The sequence below is a fragment of the Condylostylus longicornis genome, unplaced genomic scaffold (genome assembly GCF_029603195.1).
Source record: "Condylostylus longicornis isolate FDR11 unplaced genomic scaffold, ASM2960319v2 ptg000013l, whole genome shotgun sequence".
NCBI classification, from domain to species: domain Eukaryota; kingdom Metazoa; phylum Arthropoda; class Insecta; order Diptera; family Dolichopodidae; genus Condylostylus; species Condylostylus longicornis.
Window position 1 is genome coordinate 16,880,685 of NW_026577982.1, and position 17,236 is coordinate 16,897,920.

At 28.2% G+C, this 17,236-nt stretch overlaps 1 protein-coding gene across 7 annotated transcripts in view; it reads left to right on the plus strand.

Annotated features, from left to right (window-relative positions):
* The window catches only part of LOC129605632 (titin), a 106,067-nt gene that overhangs the window by 87,526 nt on the left and 1,305 nt on the right, over positions 1 to 17,236 (plus strand). The window contains exons 9-15 of one of the 7 annotated variants that reach the window (XM_055515516.1): positions 560 to 676; positions 848 to 923; positions 4,084 to 4,596; positions 4,651 to 6,648; positions 7,300 to 11,728; positions 13,064 to 13,132; positions 13,360 to 13,428. In XM_055515516.1, the coding sequence (XP_055371491.1) occupies positions 560 to 676; positions 848 to 923; positions 4,084 to 4,596; positions 4,651 to 6,648; positions 7,300 to 10,562 (5,967 nt within the window). In that variant the 3' untranslated portion in view covers positions 10,563 to 11,728; positions 13,064 to 13,132; positions 13,360 to 13,428. Of the gene's footprint in view, positions 1 to 559; positions 677 to 847; positions 924 to 2,263; positions 2,415 to 4,083; positions 6,649 to 7,299; positions 11,729 to 13,063; positions 13,133 to 13,359; positions 13,463 to 15,702; positions 15,851 to 17,011; positions 17,164 to 17,236 lie in introns of those variants that run through there. The other 6 variants (XM_055515519.1, XM_055515520.1, XM_055515521.1 and 3 more) reach the window with 6 other exon arrangements.

Here is a 17,236-nt window from a genome sequence, read left to right on the forward strand (position 1 = left end):
AAATTGCGACTCTTTATAATTGCAATTGAAAAATATTTTAAATACTCAATTTCTTTTCATGTTCTTGTTCTTGTGTTTGATTTTATTTAAGAAATCTTTTTTTTTTGTTAAATTGTAGAAAAAGAATATTAAAAATTTTCTTGAATTTTCGTTGAAATCAATTGAAAACGTTTTATAATGTGATCATATAGAACTGTTCAACGATTTTCGGATTCATACTAAGCAATTTTAATACAGAACCGTAAATTTATAAAAAGTATGATTAAGTTTGGCTAGATTTCGAAAAAGGTAACGTTATATTTTTCACCTTTTGAGTTTCTAGTCATATGGAGTACACACACTTATACATTGTTAATGTGTACATGAAATTGAAAATACATAATTCTGATCACTTTCGACGATTTTATTAATTAGTTAAAAATAAAAAAAAATACACTGAAGAAGTCCGGCTCAATCTTTTTCCCGTAAATATTGCAAATACCTGATTTAATTCTTACTTTCGAAGACGAAATTTCTTTTAATTTGCTCTTTTGAATTTAATTTTCCTTCTTTGTTTCAGGTGAAGACAACACGTGTTACGAAAACAGTCAAATCCGAAGGTAACTCCTCAACACCAGTTTCTTTTGGAACTTCTGATATCGAGGAGGTTTGGGACGAAGAATATTTAAAAGAGTTGGTAAGCTAAAAATTTCAATAAACAAATTAAACAAAAACAGAAACAAGTATTTAGCACTGTGCCAACCAGATCAATACTCCCATTAGAGTTTTCAATTTATATGACAAAAAATTGAGCTTTTAAAAATTAAAAAAATAAATAAATTAATAAAATTAATTTTTTTTTTAAAAGCTTGAGCAATCTACAAGTTACGAAGAACGTCGCAAAATCCGTGCACGTATTAAGCAACTAATGGCGGAACGCGAAGGTAATTTTGAATTATAGAATAAAATTCTTTTAAAAAATATAAAAATATTTGAAAAAAACAATAACAGTTATTAAATTAAAATTTTTAATTTAAATACAAAATTTAAGACTTAAATATGCTGAAAATTAATTATTGTAAGAAAAACATGACGAATAATCAATTAATAAAAATTAAATTAAAAGCAAATCAAATTAACAAAAGTTACAAAAATGTTCACATCAAATTTTGAAATTTCGAAGTTCACTTGTTTTCAATCACTGTTCGTTAGGAAACTGCTAAAATTAAACACCGGCATTCGTTCAAATATGCAGTAACGTTTTGATATTATTAAATTTCTTCAGTATAGTACTGTAGTAGAAGACACTAATTTAAAATCAAAATTGAATTTTTATAATACAGGGAAAAAATATTGTAAAAAACTACGTTTTTCTGGTGAGAAGAAAATAATTTTTTTCTAGCCTAGACTAGATAAGATTATTTACATAAGTTACTTAAACCATACAAATATTTTTTCTTATCATAAAAATTAAATATTTTAAAGCTGAAAACGTGGTGCGTGATGGAAAGTATGTTTTATTTCAACTAAATATATAGTACTTAAGTTTCCTACGCCATTTTCTTATTATGGACACATCACGTTTTTAGTTTTAAGATTTTTCTAGGGTCTAGGACCCAAAATCTTCAGTTTTTAGCTAGGGTGCAGTCCCTAATTTGAAAGCTTTTAGCTTGGTTTGGCAGAAAAGTGGTTGGAAGTGGCTATTCGGGGCCGTGAAAGCTATTTTAAGCCAATAAGATTGAAGCTGTCATCGAGACCTTTCCAACACGCCTGGTCGGTACGTCATCTGAGAGCTGGGCTATTAAAGTTAAAAAATTTCTAAAATATTTAGTTTATATACTCGTATATATCCTACAAACAAGAAATGAAGTTAATAAAAACGTAGTAAAAAATTACTTTTGCTTTTTCCTAAGACAAGGAATTAAAAAAATATTGATGTGAATATGGTCAAAACTTAATAAAAATATTAAAAACTTATTAAAAATTAATTAATTAAAACCTTAATAATAACAAATTAATTTTATTTATAACGGACAACAATGATAAATATGGTGGTGGTGAATTCTTGCTTTTTATATTATTTTTACTCAAATACACAAAATACACGTTTCTAACTTATAATTTTTAATAATTATAATTTAGATAAATTTTTTTATTTACAATTTTTTGACTTTTGTTTTTTTTTTTTGAAATATTGTATAGTTTACGTCTTTTTCTATGGTTTTTCGATTATTTAATTAACAAATATTTTTTTACTTTAATTTTTTTTGTATTCATTTACCAGGGCAAATATAAGTCTAAAATATTTTAATAAATAATTATATTGGATATAATAATATTATGTAAAATAAATTGCTTGAATTGTGGATATAAAGGGTGGGTCTTCGCAACTACAGGTTAAAAAAACAAATTAGAAAATTTTTCATATTAAAAAAGTAAGAAAATAATATTTGAATGTGAAGTTTTATAAATGTTATATAAGTAATTGTTTATTGTTATTTTACAATAAGTTACGTTTGTATATACATACATGCATTTCTGTAAATCATAATGTTCTTTAATCAAAATTGAATTCTTTCTTTGTCTATAAAATAATGTCTTTAAAGTCATCCTTACGAGTATATGAATTCATAGAAAAAATTTCGGCAAATCCTTTTGATTTTTTTTAAATAAAGTTTAAATTTCAAAAGAATTTTAAAGCTAATTCAATTAGTCTTTTGGTAATGGAATGGAAAATTTCACAATATGTATACAAACAAACTAAATTTCAACACGGTTTTTATGAAGTAATTAATATGACGTGAGAAGTTAAAATCGTATCGATATACAGGACTTTTCGTATAAGCTGACAAATAACTTCAAGGATGATTCTTTGATTAATTTCCAGCAAAAAGCGTTTCCAACAGGTATGCTCGTTTTCGAGTTGAAAAAAAACTTCGAAGCGATGCATCATAGAGTAAATGCTGGAGGCTTGTTTTACAGAAGATTGATTGCTCAATATCAGCTCAATTTTATTTGAGCCATAGTTTTCGAGATAAAACTCGTCAAAGTATATAAATCATAATTTTTGCGTTTTTATGTTTTGTTTTCTTTTTTTGATGAGCTACAATGAGATCTAAAAAGTAACCTCAAAAACATTTCCCTCTATTTCTCATAGTTTTACCAGTAAACGTGTTAAATGTTTTTAAAAAAATGCGAAAAATGCAAATTTCATACAAATTGATCAAAGAATCATCCCTGAAATTATTTGCCACCTTAAGCGAAACACCGTGTATAGATAATGATAACTTAAAGAGGCTACAATTCGCGAATCCAAGTGGAATATGTTATAATGTAGATAAATAAGCACAGCAAATTTTATAGCTATTTACCTCAAATTACTCTGTGGCAACGTTTTTGAATCTAAATTATTAATGAAAAATAATTTTGATGTAGGTTAGAATTTTATGCAGTCACCCTATAGATTTATGAGAATAACTAAAAATTCAAACCTTAGAAAAAACATCCTTTCAATTTTTTTTAACATTCAATTCGGCTTTCCGATTAAGTTTTGCGTTTTGCGTACTTAATAATTCGGGTATTATTAAATTTTTTCTTCGCTTTTGATTTTTGTAAAACAAAATTATTTCTAACTTTGAATTTGTGTAAACGATAATATTGTGTTCGTCACCACTTCCATGTTTTTTGTTATTTTATTTGAAATAAAAACATAAAATATAACACAAAAGCATCAAAATTGGAACAATGTACCAAAAGTAACAAAAATAATATTATTGATAAAAATATCATATTCATGAAACCTCCCGCCCCTCTAAAAACATGCAACAAAATAGCAAGAAATTGTAAAACAAAACCTGTCCCGAATGCATCTCATTATTAATATTGAAGCATCATTCATTAAGCAACAAAATTAGCAAAAAAATTAAACGTTATTCAAATTTGGAATGTTCAGCAACAAAAAAAAACAATTTTTTTTCTTTCGTTTTTATCATTTTTTAGTTTTTTCGTTTTCATATTTTTTTTTGAATTTTTGATTTGTTTCAAAAACTAAATTTTCATTAAATCTTTCAAAATTGAAATGTGTCAAAAATTGGTAATTTTTAGCTTGTGCTGATATTGTAGCCAGTGTAAAAGCTGAGCTGGAAAATTCGCAAGCAACAAAAAAACCACCACAATTACAGCATCAAAACTCAAGAAAAACTACTGGAATTGTAGAAGTTGAAAATAATGATTCTGATGATGACAGCAGTGTCTACGAAGAAATAATTGAAGAAATTGAAGTGACAGATACTGATGGCAGTGACAATGATAATGGTGATGAAGATGACACCGATAAAAATAAAAATATTAAATCAGTAACGACGACCACAACAAAAAAAGTTGGTTGCGGTAATAATAAAACTGAAACAGTTGTAACAACAACTAAATTTGTTGAAAAAACTAAACCAAAAACCGAAATTGTTAAAACTGTTATTAAAACTGAACCATTACGAACAAGTGTAACACCCACTAAAACAACGACTACAACTTCAACAAAAGAAACTCTCACAAAAGAAGCAACACCAACTAAAATAACAGCTGAAACAAAAACAACAAAGGACACTGATAATAAACAAGGTAAAAATAAAAAATATATTACAGAAACAGACAATATAATTGTTGAACGTGTAGTTAGTGATAACAACGATAAGAGTAACAAAATAAAAAGTACAAGTGATAAACAAAAGAAAAAGGAAAAGGAAGAAGAAAAACAACAACATAAAAACGAAGAAATAGAAAAAGAAGAGGAAGACGTAGAGGAAGAAGAGGAAGAGGTAGAAAAAGAGGAAGAGGAAGAACAAGAAGAAGACGACGTCGAAGAGAAAGGAGAAGATTTGTTACCTTTGTTGCAAGGTTTACTACATTTTTCATCACCTGAAAAGGAACAAGCACATAGTAGAAAATCAAATATGTCTAATCTTAAAAATAGTAACATTAGTCATTCTAAATCAAACAGTAATAAAACTAGTAACACCTTAAAAACACATACACTTAATAGTAATAATTATCCTAATAATATGAATAATAAAAATTATAATGTAAATAATAGCATTTCTACGAATAATAACCATGTTGAAGATTCGGGCACAGAAAGTGGGGAAGATTTAAAATTACTTGCTGCCGGATTACGTGATTCAATGCAGTCAATAAAAAATGATACAGGTTTAATACCAGAAGTTACAGCGGCTCTTACCCGTTTAGAAAAATCTTTAAAAGAGGGCACAAGTGACATTCAACTTGATTTAAAGAGGCGTAATGCTCTTTTAACACTTGTTAGCCGCCTACAGACTGGTTTGACCTCTCCAGATAAAATTAAAGAACCTACACCGGCCCCCAACCATTTAGCAAATATTAGCAGCAGCATAAACACCAATAATGTTGAAACATCCTCACCAGAAGGTGAAAATTGCAGGGGGTCGAATCGTCAACGTTTTGCTAAAAGACGAAGTAGAGCGAATAGACACACAGTTGGTGTAAGTAGAGAAGAATTAGCAGATGCACGCCGTTATATGGAGGAAATGATATTGATTCAGAATTTATCTCATAATGTAACGACAGAAGGTACCTCTGCTCAATCATCATCCGAAAATCAGCCTTCACAAGAACAAAATACAGCATATCAAAAGGAAGTGAGTGGAGTAACTGATCAACTTGTTACACCCAATACTAGGGATACGGTTCCAACAACGTTATATCGTCCTAACCAGTTTGTCCCCAGCAATGCGGCTCAACAAAGTAATTCAGTTAAAATTGTAACCCCCGTAGTTCAATCACAACAACCACCAGTTCAACGAAGAGATAAGAAATCGCAAATAGAACCTATCAAACGACAAAGTGCAGACTATGATCAAACATCGACAAATTTAGTTCAAAATTCTAAACGTCCTTTATCGGAATCTTATTCATCTACAGTTGGGCAACAAATGCTACAACAACAACAGCAGCAGCAGCGGTCGCAATATCAAACCGGTCTTCAAGATCAACAACAACAAAACTACTATCAACCCGAATCAAACATATCAAATGGGTATCACAATGCTGAAACGTCACATGATTATAGCGAGTCACAGAATAGAAGTTTTCATCAAACTAACAAAACAGAAAACTTTGAACCCAGTAATATTCCTTTGAATAGATTTTCTAATAAAAAACTCGCGATGAAGCGGGCAAACACAATCGATATTCCGAAACCAATGAAATACATAAATGATATGGAATCTGATTCTGAAGCTGAAGATTATGGTGTTAACTCAACAAAATCAATAGGGTTAAGAGGTACTGTACAAGTTAGCGTAAATAAACCAAAATCATTTGTTCAAGCTTTTGAACCAAAAACAGAAAACGATATGAAATTTTTAGCATTTATACAAAAGCAGGGACCGGCGCCTGGATTAGCCTGGAATAATCCAAATAGAACGGTCAGCAACTGGACTAGTAAATTCGGCAATATAAAACAAGCATTTGAAGCAAAATCTTTTGAAAATTCCTTCAGAGGGAAACCTCCAGCTGGACCCATATCTAGCGCTAAAAATTTTTGGAAGAAAAATGAAATTCAATTAAATGCACCACGTGCATCTTTCACGAGTGATAAAATAACTAAACAGTCTTGGTCGGACAAAACATTTAACAGTGATGTATTACCTTCTGCTTTTAAAACAAAAGAGCATCAAAACATTGACTCATATTGTGTTCCGCCTCATGTTTCTCAACAGCAACCTACAACACAAGCACCTATTCAGCAGTCATTCAATAGACCTCCCATTCCATCACCTGTGCAACATCATCAGCCGCAAAGCTTGAGTAATAGGCGACCAATGCAATCACCTATCCAACAATACTCAACACAGCCGACTCACAAGCCTCCTATACAGTCACCGATTCAACAGCAATCGTTTCATAGACCACCAATTCAGTCGCCAACTCAGCAGATGTCAATCCATAAACCACCCATACAATCTCCAGTTCAACAACAACCTTCACTTCAACGGCCATCAGCAATACATATAGCAAAACCAATTCCATTAAATAAATTTTCACATGCTTCTCAGTCAGTATTTAAACCAGTTGATCCACCTCAGCAAATATTTCAGCCAAGCCAAGAACAATTCAAACCAATTCATACCGATTCACGTTTTCACTCAGATCCATATATAAATCATCAACCATCTTCAAATGCCATTCGTTCATATCCTGAACAACGCTTTGAACATGATCAATCACAACAGATACTGACACAGCAATCACAACAACAATCAACCAACAAAAAAATTTCTCTTGTAGGTAAAAATTCAGCACCAAACTCGCCGCATCATTTTATAACATCACCAGTGCATAATTGGGCAGGAGTTAAACGATCCACTCCAACTTCTCCAATGACCTCAGCTCTACCCTGGGTAAGCAAAAATCGCACGGAAAATCGTATTCGCAGCAAGGCGGAGAAATATGACAAAAAATCGCCACCTCCAAGTAATTTACACCGACAAACATCTTTACATCATCAGGATAATGCATTTGATCAAAGAAAAAAGGATTATGGAACTAATTTAACTGATATGAAAAGACCGTCCTTACCGGATGCAAATGATCCATATATTAAAAGTTCTTATAATGCCCAACCAACATATTATGCAAGTACACCTCATATACATAACAATTCCCACAGTTACGAATATGATAACCAAGCCAATCAAAAACCAGAACCACTGATCCAATATCAGAATGCGCAGAAGTTGCATAAATCACAACCTGCTTTAGAATATAATCCACCAATAACTGATCAAGACTACGGCATTATGCCAGTTTCAGTACCAGTTCATAACGAAATACAGGAATATACTCCAAAGTTTAGGAACCGCGAAGACTCTCTAACCAACCCTAATGCTCAACCGTTGGTATTAACGAGCTCTTGTCCAACTTTTGATCCGCAAAATACTATTTCAGAGAATCATAAACCATTAATTCTCACAAACACTTGTTCTACTTATGATCCACAGAACACAATTTCAGAAAGCCATAAATACCCTCTAAAAATTTTTGATTATCCAAGCCCAACTACTAGTATGGCCAGCCCAATTAGTTATCCACATCATGATATAACAACTGACGACGAAGTTGATTCCGAAATTTTAACTGAATACAAAGTAGAAAGTAAAGTAATGACTGGACCCGTAAGTCAGCAAGCTGTAACAGTATCAGCAAATAAAACACAGAGGATTGGTGATAATGGTAAAAAATCTGCAGTGGCAAAAAGTTTACTTTCTACAATGAAAAATATTAAAGCTGAAGATAGAAACAAGGGTCAAAAACAAATTCTACCACAAAAGCAAATACCAACACCAGAAGTATGTCTGTCTCCCGACGGTAGATCCTACCAAGCACCTCAAGTAGAACCAGTTTTCCCAGAACTAACCAAAGTGGAAACCAATCGTGCTCCTGAATATTTAGGACAACCGTTTGCGTCGCAGACACCTTCTCATTATCAACAAAATCCAGTTTATGTTCCACCTCAATCTAATTTAATTTACAATTCAGCAGAAACAGATTATCAACAAACTTTGCAATATCAACAACAATTGCAACAAAATTTGTCTCAAGAGAAAAAGCAAAAAGAATATCAAGAACAGTTACAAAAATTAGAGCAACATCAATATGAAGAGCATAAACAGAAGTTAGAACAAGAAAGACTGCAAAAAGAGTACGAAAAGCATAAAAAAATTTTAGAACAACAAAGATTACAAAAAGAATATGAAGAGCATAAAAAATTGATGGAACAACAAAGATTGCAAAAAGAATATGAAGAGCATAAAAAAATGCTAGAGCAACAGAGATTACAACAAGAATACGAAGAGCACAAGAGACTTTTGCACCAACAACAAATTCAAAAAGAATACGAACAACAACAAATAGTAGAACAGCACAAAATTGAACTACAAAAACAGCAACAATTAAAAAATATGAACTCAAACCAACAAAAATTGCAATCTGGCAATCATCAATATCAACCAAGTGCTTTAAATAATACCGCCAACGGAAATCTGTATCAGTACTCAGACATACAAAAGAACTTAGAACAACATCGTCAAATTCAGGAAGCCTATCCGAAACAAGAGCAACAAAACTTCCAACAATATAAACCTACTCCACCAGCCCGCAAGAAATCGGCCCCTAAAGTGGAACCAACGACTCCAGTTTTAAACGCGAAATCCACTGTACCACCTAAATTCGGATATTCAGATTTGAAACCAATTAAAAATTATTCAGATGTTTCAAACTTTGCTGAAAAATCACAGTCAGTTTCAAAATCTTCAAAAATTGAAACATTTAATGAAAATCAAAAACATGAAATTCACTCTAGCCAACAAACTACCAAACAGCAAGCTTTGAAAGCGCGCCAACGTTCTCTTGAAGAACCAACAGTTGATGAACAACAAAATCAAATTATTCTGTCTCAGAAGAAAATTTCATCTAATACTGAGATTATTAAACAAAAGGCACAAAAGAAAATTGCAACGCAACAAGAAATCTATCAGACTAACAAGAAATTAATAACTGAAGTACAAGAGGAAAACAAAGGAAACTTTACAAAAATAGTTTCTCAAAAAAATCAACAGGTTGTTGAAAAAGTTGAATATAAATCGTCTCAACCAGCTGACACACCGGATATTGTTAAATCTTCCCTTCCTAAAGATGACATACCCATATTGAAAAAATTTGGCCCACCGCAAAGACATCTTTATACACCGAATGCCTATAAAACACCTATAACAAAATGCGAATCTGCATCTAATGCGTCAAAGATGTCATCTACTACTACATCAACTGGAAGAAAAATGTCTGAACCAAGTGTTTTAGCAAAACTTCAGAAACAACAAAGTCAACCAGAGATAATTGAAACGCCAGCTACACCTGCTGCAGAGCAAGAAGAAAATATTGAGGAAATTATACCAAGAAATATAGTTTTCAATAATGTAGCTCAATTTACTAATATGTCTCGACGGGTTAGTGAAAGTGCAAGTGATCAACTGTTTAATAAAAATATAGCAAGTGTAAAAACAAATAATCTAAGTAAATCAGATTCATGGCATCAAATATGTATGCTGCAACACCAAACCAAACCACCATCACCGAAATTCGGTGAAAGTGGTGTTGGTAATCAATTACGTCGTACAAAGTCAGGTCACACTTTAGCTGTACCGAAAATGTATGAAGGTAGTATAAATCGTGATGAAGTATCGGAAAAACAGAATATTGTCGCTGCATACTTCTCTGGTAATAAATCTCCTAATTCATTATCACGTAATTCATCACAAACAAATATAACAGACAATGAAAAAATGTCATTATCTTCATCAATGACGTCAAGTACATTTGTTAAAAAATCTTCAATTAATCGCACACGTACTGTTGATAAAACATCAATTGGCAAACAAATGCCATCAACTGGTTTAGTACGCAGTCAAACAATGCCACACATAGATAAATTAAATTTATTAGACGAAAGTAATGTTGAAGATGCTTTTGAACAAATTCTCTTAGGATCGTAGAAACGTTTATAAAAAAACTGAAATTATCACCTGTCATATAGAAATAAAATACTCGAAATCGAGAATTATTTTCATTCATTCCAGTTAAACATTAAATGAGAGACCTAAAAGGTTTGCTCGAAATTATAAATATTGTCTCATCGTTGTTTATTTGTTTGTTTGTCCGAAAATACTCAAACGGCATGGGATCGAGCCTGATCTTGATCGAAAAACTATTTTGTTTGTTTTATTTTGAAAAAAAAGAAAACGAATTACCATGCCTAAACGTATAACAAAAGAAACTCACAAGATTTTTAAAAATTGTATTTCTAAATTAAAACTTTATAATTCTCAAGTGGGAAATTCAATTCAATTAATTTTAATTATTAAGAGACAACCATATAGATATTTTACTTGTTATAATAATTATAATATCTTTAAAAATGTGTAATTATATTTGAAGTTAAACTTTAAAATTATTTTAATAACCATTTTTTTTTAACTACAATTGTAAAACTTTTAAAAATAAATTTAAAAAAAATTAATTTAATGTAAATTAGTTTTTAAGAAATATCATAAACTCTATAAAATTAAATATTAAACAAAATTTTGTAAAATATCACAACAAAGGGACATATATGGTTGCTTTAAAAATTACTTACAAAAAAAAATTATAAAAATGTTTTTGCTTGGTTGTGTTTAAAAATTATCAAATAGTTAAAAAATTTAATGACTTTCGTACCTGCAAAAGTAATTGCAGCAACAACATGAAATGTGATGTGAAAAAATTAAAAGCAGCTGGAAAATTAAAAATAAACTTAGACATACATCTTCTCACCAAATCATTTTTCCGTTCTCAGTACGCACCTTTCACACAACATACGTTAATTATAAAAATCAAAAAATTTCTAAATTCTTCTTTTATTAAATTTGTAAACGTAATTCGATTCGAAATTGTAAGCAAAATAAAATCCAAAAAACATTTGACAACCTTTTATAAATTTGAGGAAAATTCAATTAAAATTTATCGAAATTCTACAATGAGAGTTACAAAAACAAAAATCAACTTACGTAATACTCAAAAATATTTATGAAATTTGAAATATTACTCATCTTCATGTGCACAACAAGAAAATAATTCACAAAATCAACGGCAACTTCCAAATAACAAAATATAAAAACAAATTGTGAGTTGATAATTGGAACTTTTGAAATTTTTCGAATTTGTAAGCTCTCCTTTTTTATAAATTTTTTATTCGTGTTGTTTTCGTTTTTCTTTGTTTTTTCTCAATAAAATTTTATGGTGTGCCCTCGTAATTAGGGAATTTAATGTGTTTTTGATTGTTGAATCTGTTTTTAATGAAATTGTTCTTTTTTTATTTGTATGTATATAAAATATGTTTTTTAAAATAATTAAATTGCTTTATTAATTTAACTGTTCTCACGAAACAGAAAAACAATTTTTTTCCTAAATGATTTGCTCAAAATAAAATTTTCTTTGATTCAGAGATTATTTTCCTCTTCAAGTAAATTTAAAATCAATACAAATCATAATCTACAAAATCTAAACGCTACCAATGGTAATATGGAAGGAAGCAAAACCAAGGAAGCAAAATTACTTTAAAAATTAATGTGAATATTTGTTTAAATAATTTCAAATTCATTTTCTTTCTTCACTTAAATTTTAATTTCGAACCTACAAACTTTTGTTTGAGATTTTAGTAACATGAGTTAACTTTAATATATAAGAAGTATTTCAAACGTCATATTTAATAACTTAAAACATGAATGTTTATTGGAGACATGGAAGATATTTTTTAACACCTAATGATTTTAAGGAAAAAATTTGTAAAAGTTTCTTGTTTTGTCTTGTTTTGTATTAAGCCTTTTAAACTGCTTGACTTGTTTGTGCTCTTAAAAATGCTTATTTGGATTTCTTAATAACTCAGCTGCCGCAAATAAAAACTTAAAATAAAACCATAATGTCCCTTTTCTTTGACCCATTTAGAACAAAATATAAAACTGATATTTTAACATTATTTTTAATCTATAAAAGTATTTAATTATTGTAGTGAAAATGTACTTATTCCGTGCTTTTAGGTATCTTTCCCATTATTAACTTTATCCAACTTCAACAATTTACTGTGTACTAAAAACAAAATGCTTTTAAAATATTTTAGCTGGATATTTATAAATAAATACTTTAAAGTTTTATTCTAATGTACTATAATTTTCTTTGTTTTTCAGTGTTGTAGGCTATAGAATTATTAACTACGAGGTTTATGTTTTTTCAATTTTTTTTATCAAAAATATAAACTGTACTTATTTATGTAACTTTTTTAAAAGTCTTTTGACATTCTCATTAATTATTTGTAAATATTTTGTACATAATAGCTATAAATAATTGTATTTTGTAAAATATTATAAATACAAATAAGAGAGTTTCGTGTATTAAATTTACAAAATGAAATTTCTAACTGTTTCAATAAAAAATTAATATTTTTACTATAATCTCGTTTTAGAATCGAACTTTACTGAAACAACCAAAACAGAAGAAAAAGATGGTGCTGTCGTAACAACTACAACTAAAGGTAGTATAAAAAGAATCGAAAACCTTATATAATATCTTTTATCAAATTATATCATATAAACTTCAAAATTTCTGTAGTATCGATTCATTCGATATTTATTTATGAATAATTACATCAAAAATTTTATTTTACATACGTAAACACATTTAAAGGTTTTTTTTGTATTAACAACGAATACACATCATTCTAATTTTTTGATTTTTATATTAATTACAAAATAATTTTAGTGACAACAAGAACTATCACTGGATCAAGTGCCGCACCAAAAGCGGTTTCACCATTTGCAAAATTTAAACAACTTGACAAACAAAATTCAATACAATCACCAAAGTAAGTTTCCTTATTTTATTAATAAAATTGACAACATGCATATAAAAATTTTATGATCATCTCACAGATAATACTATTATGAGTAGATACTCGTGTTTTATAAAACTATACTTTTATTTTACATACATATATAAATAACTAGAAACTCTTCATGTTTTCTCTTCTTAATCATTTAAATTTCAAACTTATGTATTTTTCCATTTTGTCCAAACTGTATGGAACTATTGTAGAACGAATATCATTATTAAAATAATTCTTGAAAATTTTTCAATGTTAATCATTCGAAAAGTCAATCCCTTCATTTACATAGCTGGAATAATAAGTTACATTATTTCAAAATTATAAGACTGAAGAATATTTGCTTCATTTATTTTGATCGTGAGGAAATTTTATTATGTTTTTTTCATATTTGGCGTACACACTTGTTTATAAAAAAAAATTTCTCAATTCATTACTTTGCATGTATTTCAATTTTAAATATATGTAAATTATGGCTGTTCCAAAAGTTTTTAGTTCGTAAAACTAAAGCTAATAAAAGTTGAATTTTAAAACTTGATTTAAATTTTTAATTAAATACTCAAAAATTAAGTGTTACTATTACAGAAACGGTTCATAGAATATTCTATTCGATTAATATAAAACACTAACACTATTGCTGTATAGTAACTCCTGTTAAGTATGTAGATGCCATTTAAAAATAAATAAAATTTTAAAACATTAAATTTGGTTCTTTTCTTCATTATAAAATTAAGCATTGTTAAGAAGTAAAGAAACAGGTACATTTTATCACATTTTCTTTTAATACTCTTTACAAAAAAAATTTTCTGTTTTGTAACATTAAATAAAAAATAAGTTTACAAAATATCTAACAAGCTTTCTTATTCAAAACTTATTTACTATGGGCGAAATGTAGCGGTATGAATTAATTTTCAAAATTATAATTACTCTTTTAATGCTATATTTAATACTATTTTTACGTTAATAGTAGCTTAAAACTATATTAAAAATAAATTTCTTATTATTTTTTTAATTAAGTAGTTAAAAAGTAATTAGATTGCGTTCAAATTTTGTTAAAGAAGCTAAAACAACATACGAGTAAGACATTTTTGACAAAATAAAAATTGACTGTTGTACAACTGGAACACTTACATATATAGCATGTTGAAACAAATTTTTACCTCCGTCATTTTATATAAAAATATTTTTTTGAGAATAAATTAAATGAAAAAGGGTCTTTATAAACACTAAATGTAAATGAAATGGAAGTTAATAATTTTATTGAGTACACCTAATTATCTAAAAAGTAGATAAAAAAACACAGTCATTAATTTAATTTAAATCATAATTTATGATATCCAAATTTTTGCTAAAGGCAAGATCTTATATTAAATCCTTAAATCACTTTCAATTTTTGAAATATTCATATTACCAGAATTTCGAAAACGAAACATCTCTACTGATGTCATAGCCTAAACCTATGTATATTTACCGGAATGCAAACTAACTTGCCTTCTATATTATTCCATATTGAGAATTGTTGATTAGGCAATACATAAATCAATTTGACATCAAATCTGCATATTGGTAGGCGTGTGAATTGATTTGTAAGAACAATCGATTTACTGTCTAAACGATAATATTTCCAACGTTCAACTGCTGGATTGACCCAGAGTTTAAATTGCCTTCTAAAAAATATTTTTCAAGTTTCTTAAAAATTTTAAATTTTATTTAAGTTAAAAATTAGAATAAAACGGAATATGTAGAAATGAAGAAATTTAACTTCTTAAAAAAGCTAGAATCAAATCAAAATATATATAAGGAAAATTTAATTTGGACATAAGAAAAAAGCTTCAGTATTCAATGTTTCCCCGCTTCATGAAAATTCCGAAACGATTAAAATTTTGAGAAAAAACAAACTTTATTTACAATTCAAAATTGTTTTTATAAGAAAAACAGAAAATAAAAAACACATGCATATTTCACAAAACCTACCTTGATTTCAATAAGTTATAAAAAAAAATACAAAAGATTTATTCAAAATTTAGAAGCTTTTCATTAATTTAACAATATTTAGACAAAATTAGAGTAACTAAAAAATATTAGAAAAAATATTTTTTAATAGCTAGTTTAATAAGTTTCGTTGAGCCTTCTTTTTATAATAAAATTTACTTAAAAATAAAAACAAATATAATAAAACCGTAAATAAATCATATAACATGTATATGTATGTGTGTATACAGCTCCCCACAAAAAACACCAAATACACCTGGGGGTGCTAATCGAGGTGCACCAATATTTGCATTTACCGACCCTGCAGTGGCTCAACGTGCAGCCACTGCAAAGGAACAACTTCTACAGTGGTGTCAATCAAAAACCAAGGAATACGAGGTACAGATTTTTTACAAAAAAAAAACGACAAAAAAATATTGAAACAAAAGTGGTTTTATTTAATAATAACAATTTTTTTTTTTGAAACATGCAACAATTAACCTTTTCCCTTCAATTTGGATTTTATCCTATATTTTTTTCTTTTATAATGTAAAAGTAGATGCGAACCTATGAACACTAAAGGACAAATTTGATTTAGTTTTTTTTTGGATTTTTAGTTTATCTTATCCAAAATTCAAAATTTTAGAAGTTTTTATATAGCTACTTCTAAAATTTATATATATACTATATAGTTTACATATAGCATATATATAAATTTTAGAAGTTTTTAAATAGCTTCTAAACTTTATTTTAAAATAAAGTTTAGAAGCTATTTACAATGGCGCTAATATACTTTAATGGTAACATAAATCAATTTGTGTTTCCATTTGTTATTTAAATGTAGTATTGTTTTTAAATTGTGTTGAATAAAATAATATATGTACTTAAATAAAATTCGGCTTGTTTTGGCATATTGAACTGTTTTATCTAATTTGGTTGAAAAGACGAAACAAAATTGGCCAAAACCAAAAGAGATCGAATTTCAATTGTATAGTTATTAAAAAAAAGTTGAACTATTTTTGCTCTTGCAAATGTTATTTTATATAATATGTCGTTAATATTAATAAAAGTATAACAATTTAAGAATGAAAATTTTTAATTTTAGTAGAATCAAAGCGTTTCAGAAATAACATTTAAATAACAATTATGAAACATACTTATACTTAAGTCTCTTTCATTACTGCTAGCTTCCTAATGCTTTTTCTTCAAAGTACAATTTTTTTTGAATCATTGCTTAAAACTAAAACTGGTTAAAGTTTAAAATATTCTTTATATTTTTTGTAAATTCTTGCTTTCTTTTGCCTTTGACATAATGTTTTCTTAAGGTTATTTCTAAAGGGATGTAATTTTTTATGGTTACTGTTAAATACTGAAACATACATACATTATAATTTCATATTAATAATTGTGTTCTGTAAATATTATTATAATTATGTATTATATATGCATTTGTATATAGTTTTATATAATGTATGTAGTTTTAAAGCACCTGAGTATAGGTAATATATTTAAAAAGGAATTAATGTCATTTTGAAAATATTATTTTTGTTTTTATTGTAGAACGTTCAAATAACAAATTTTAGCACAAGTTGGAACGATGGTATGGCATTTTGTGCTCTAATTCATCATTTCTTACCTGATACTTTCGATTACTCAAAATTAAATCCAAAAATGCGCAGACAAAATTTTGAACTCGCTTTCCGAGTGGCTGAGTAAGTTTTATAATTACAATAAAATTTATGAAGACAAAACAATTATTATGTAAATATAGCTAAGATAAACATT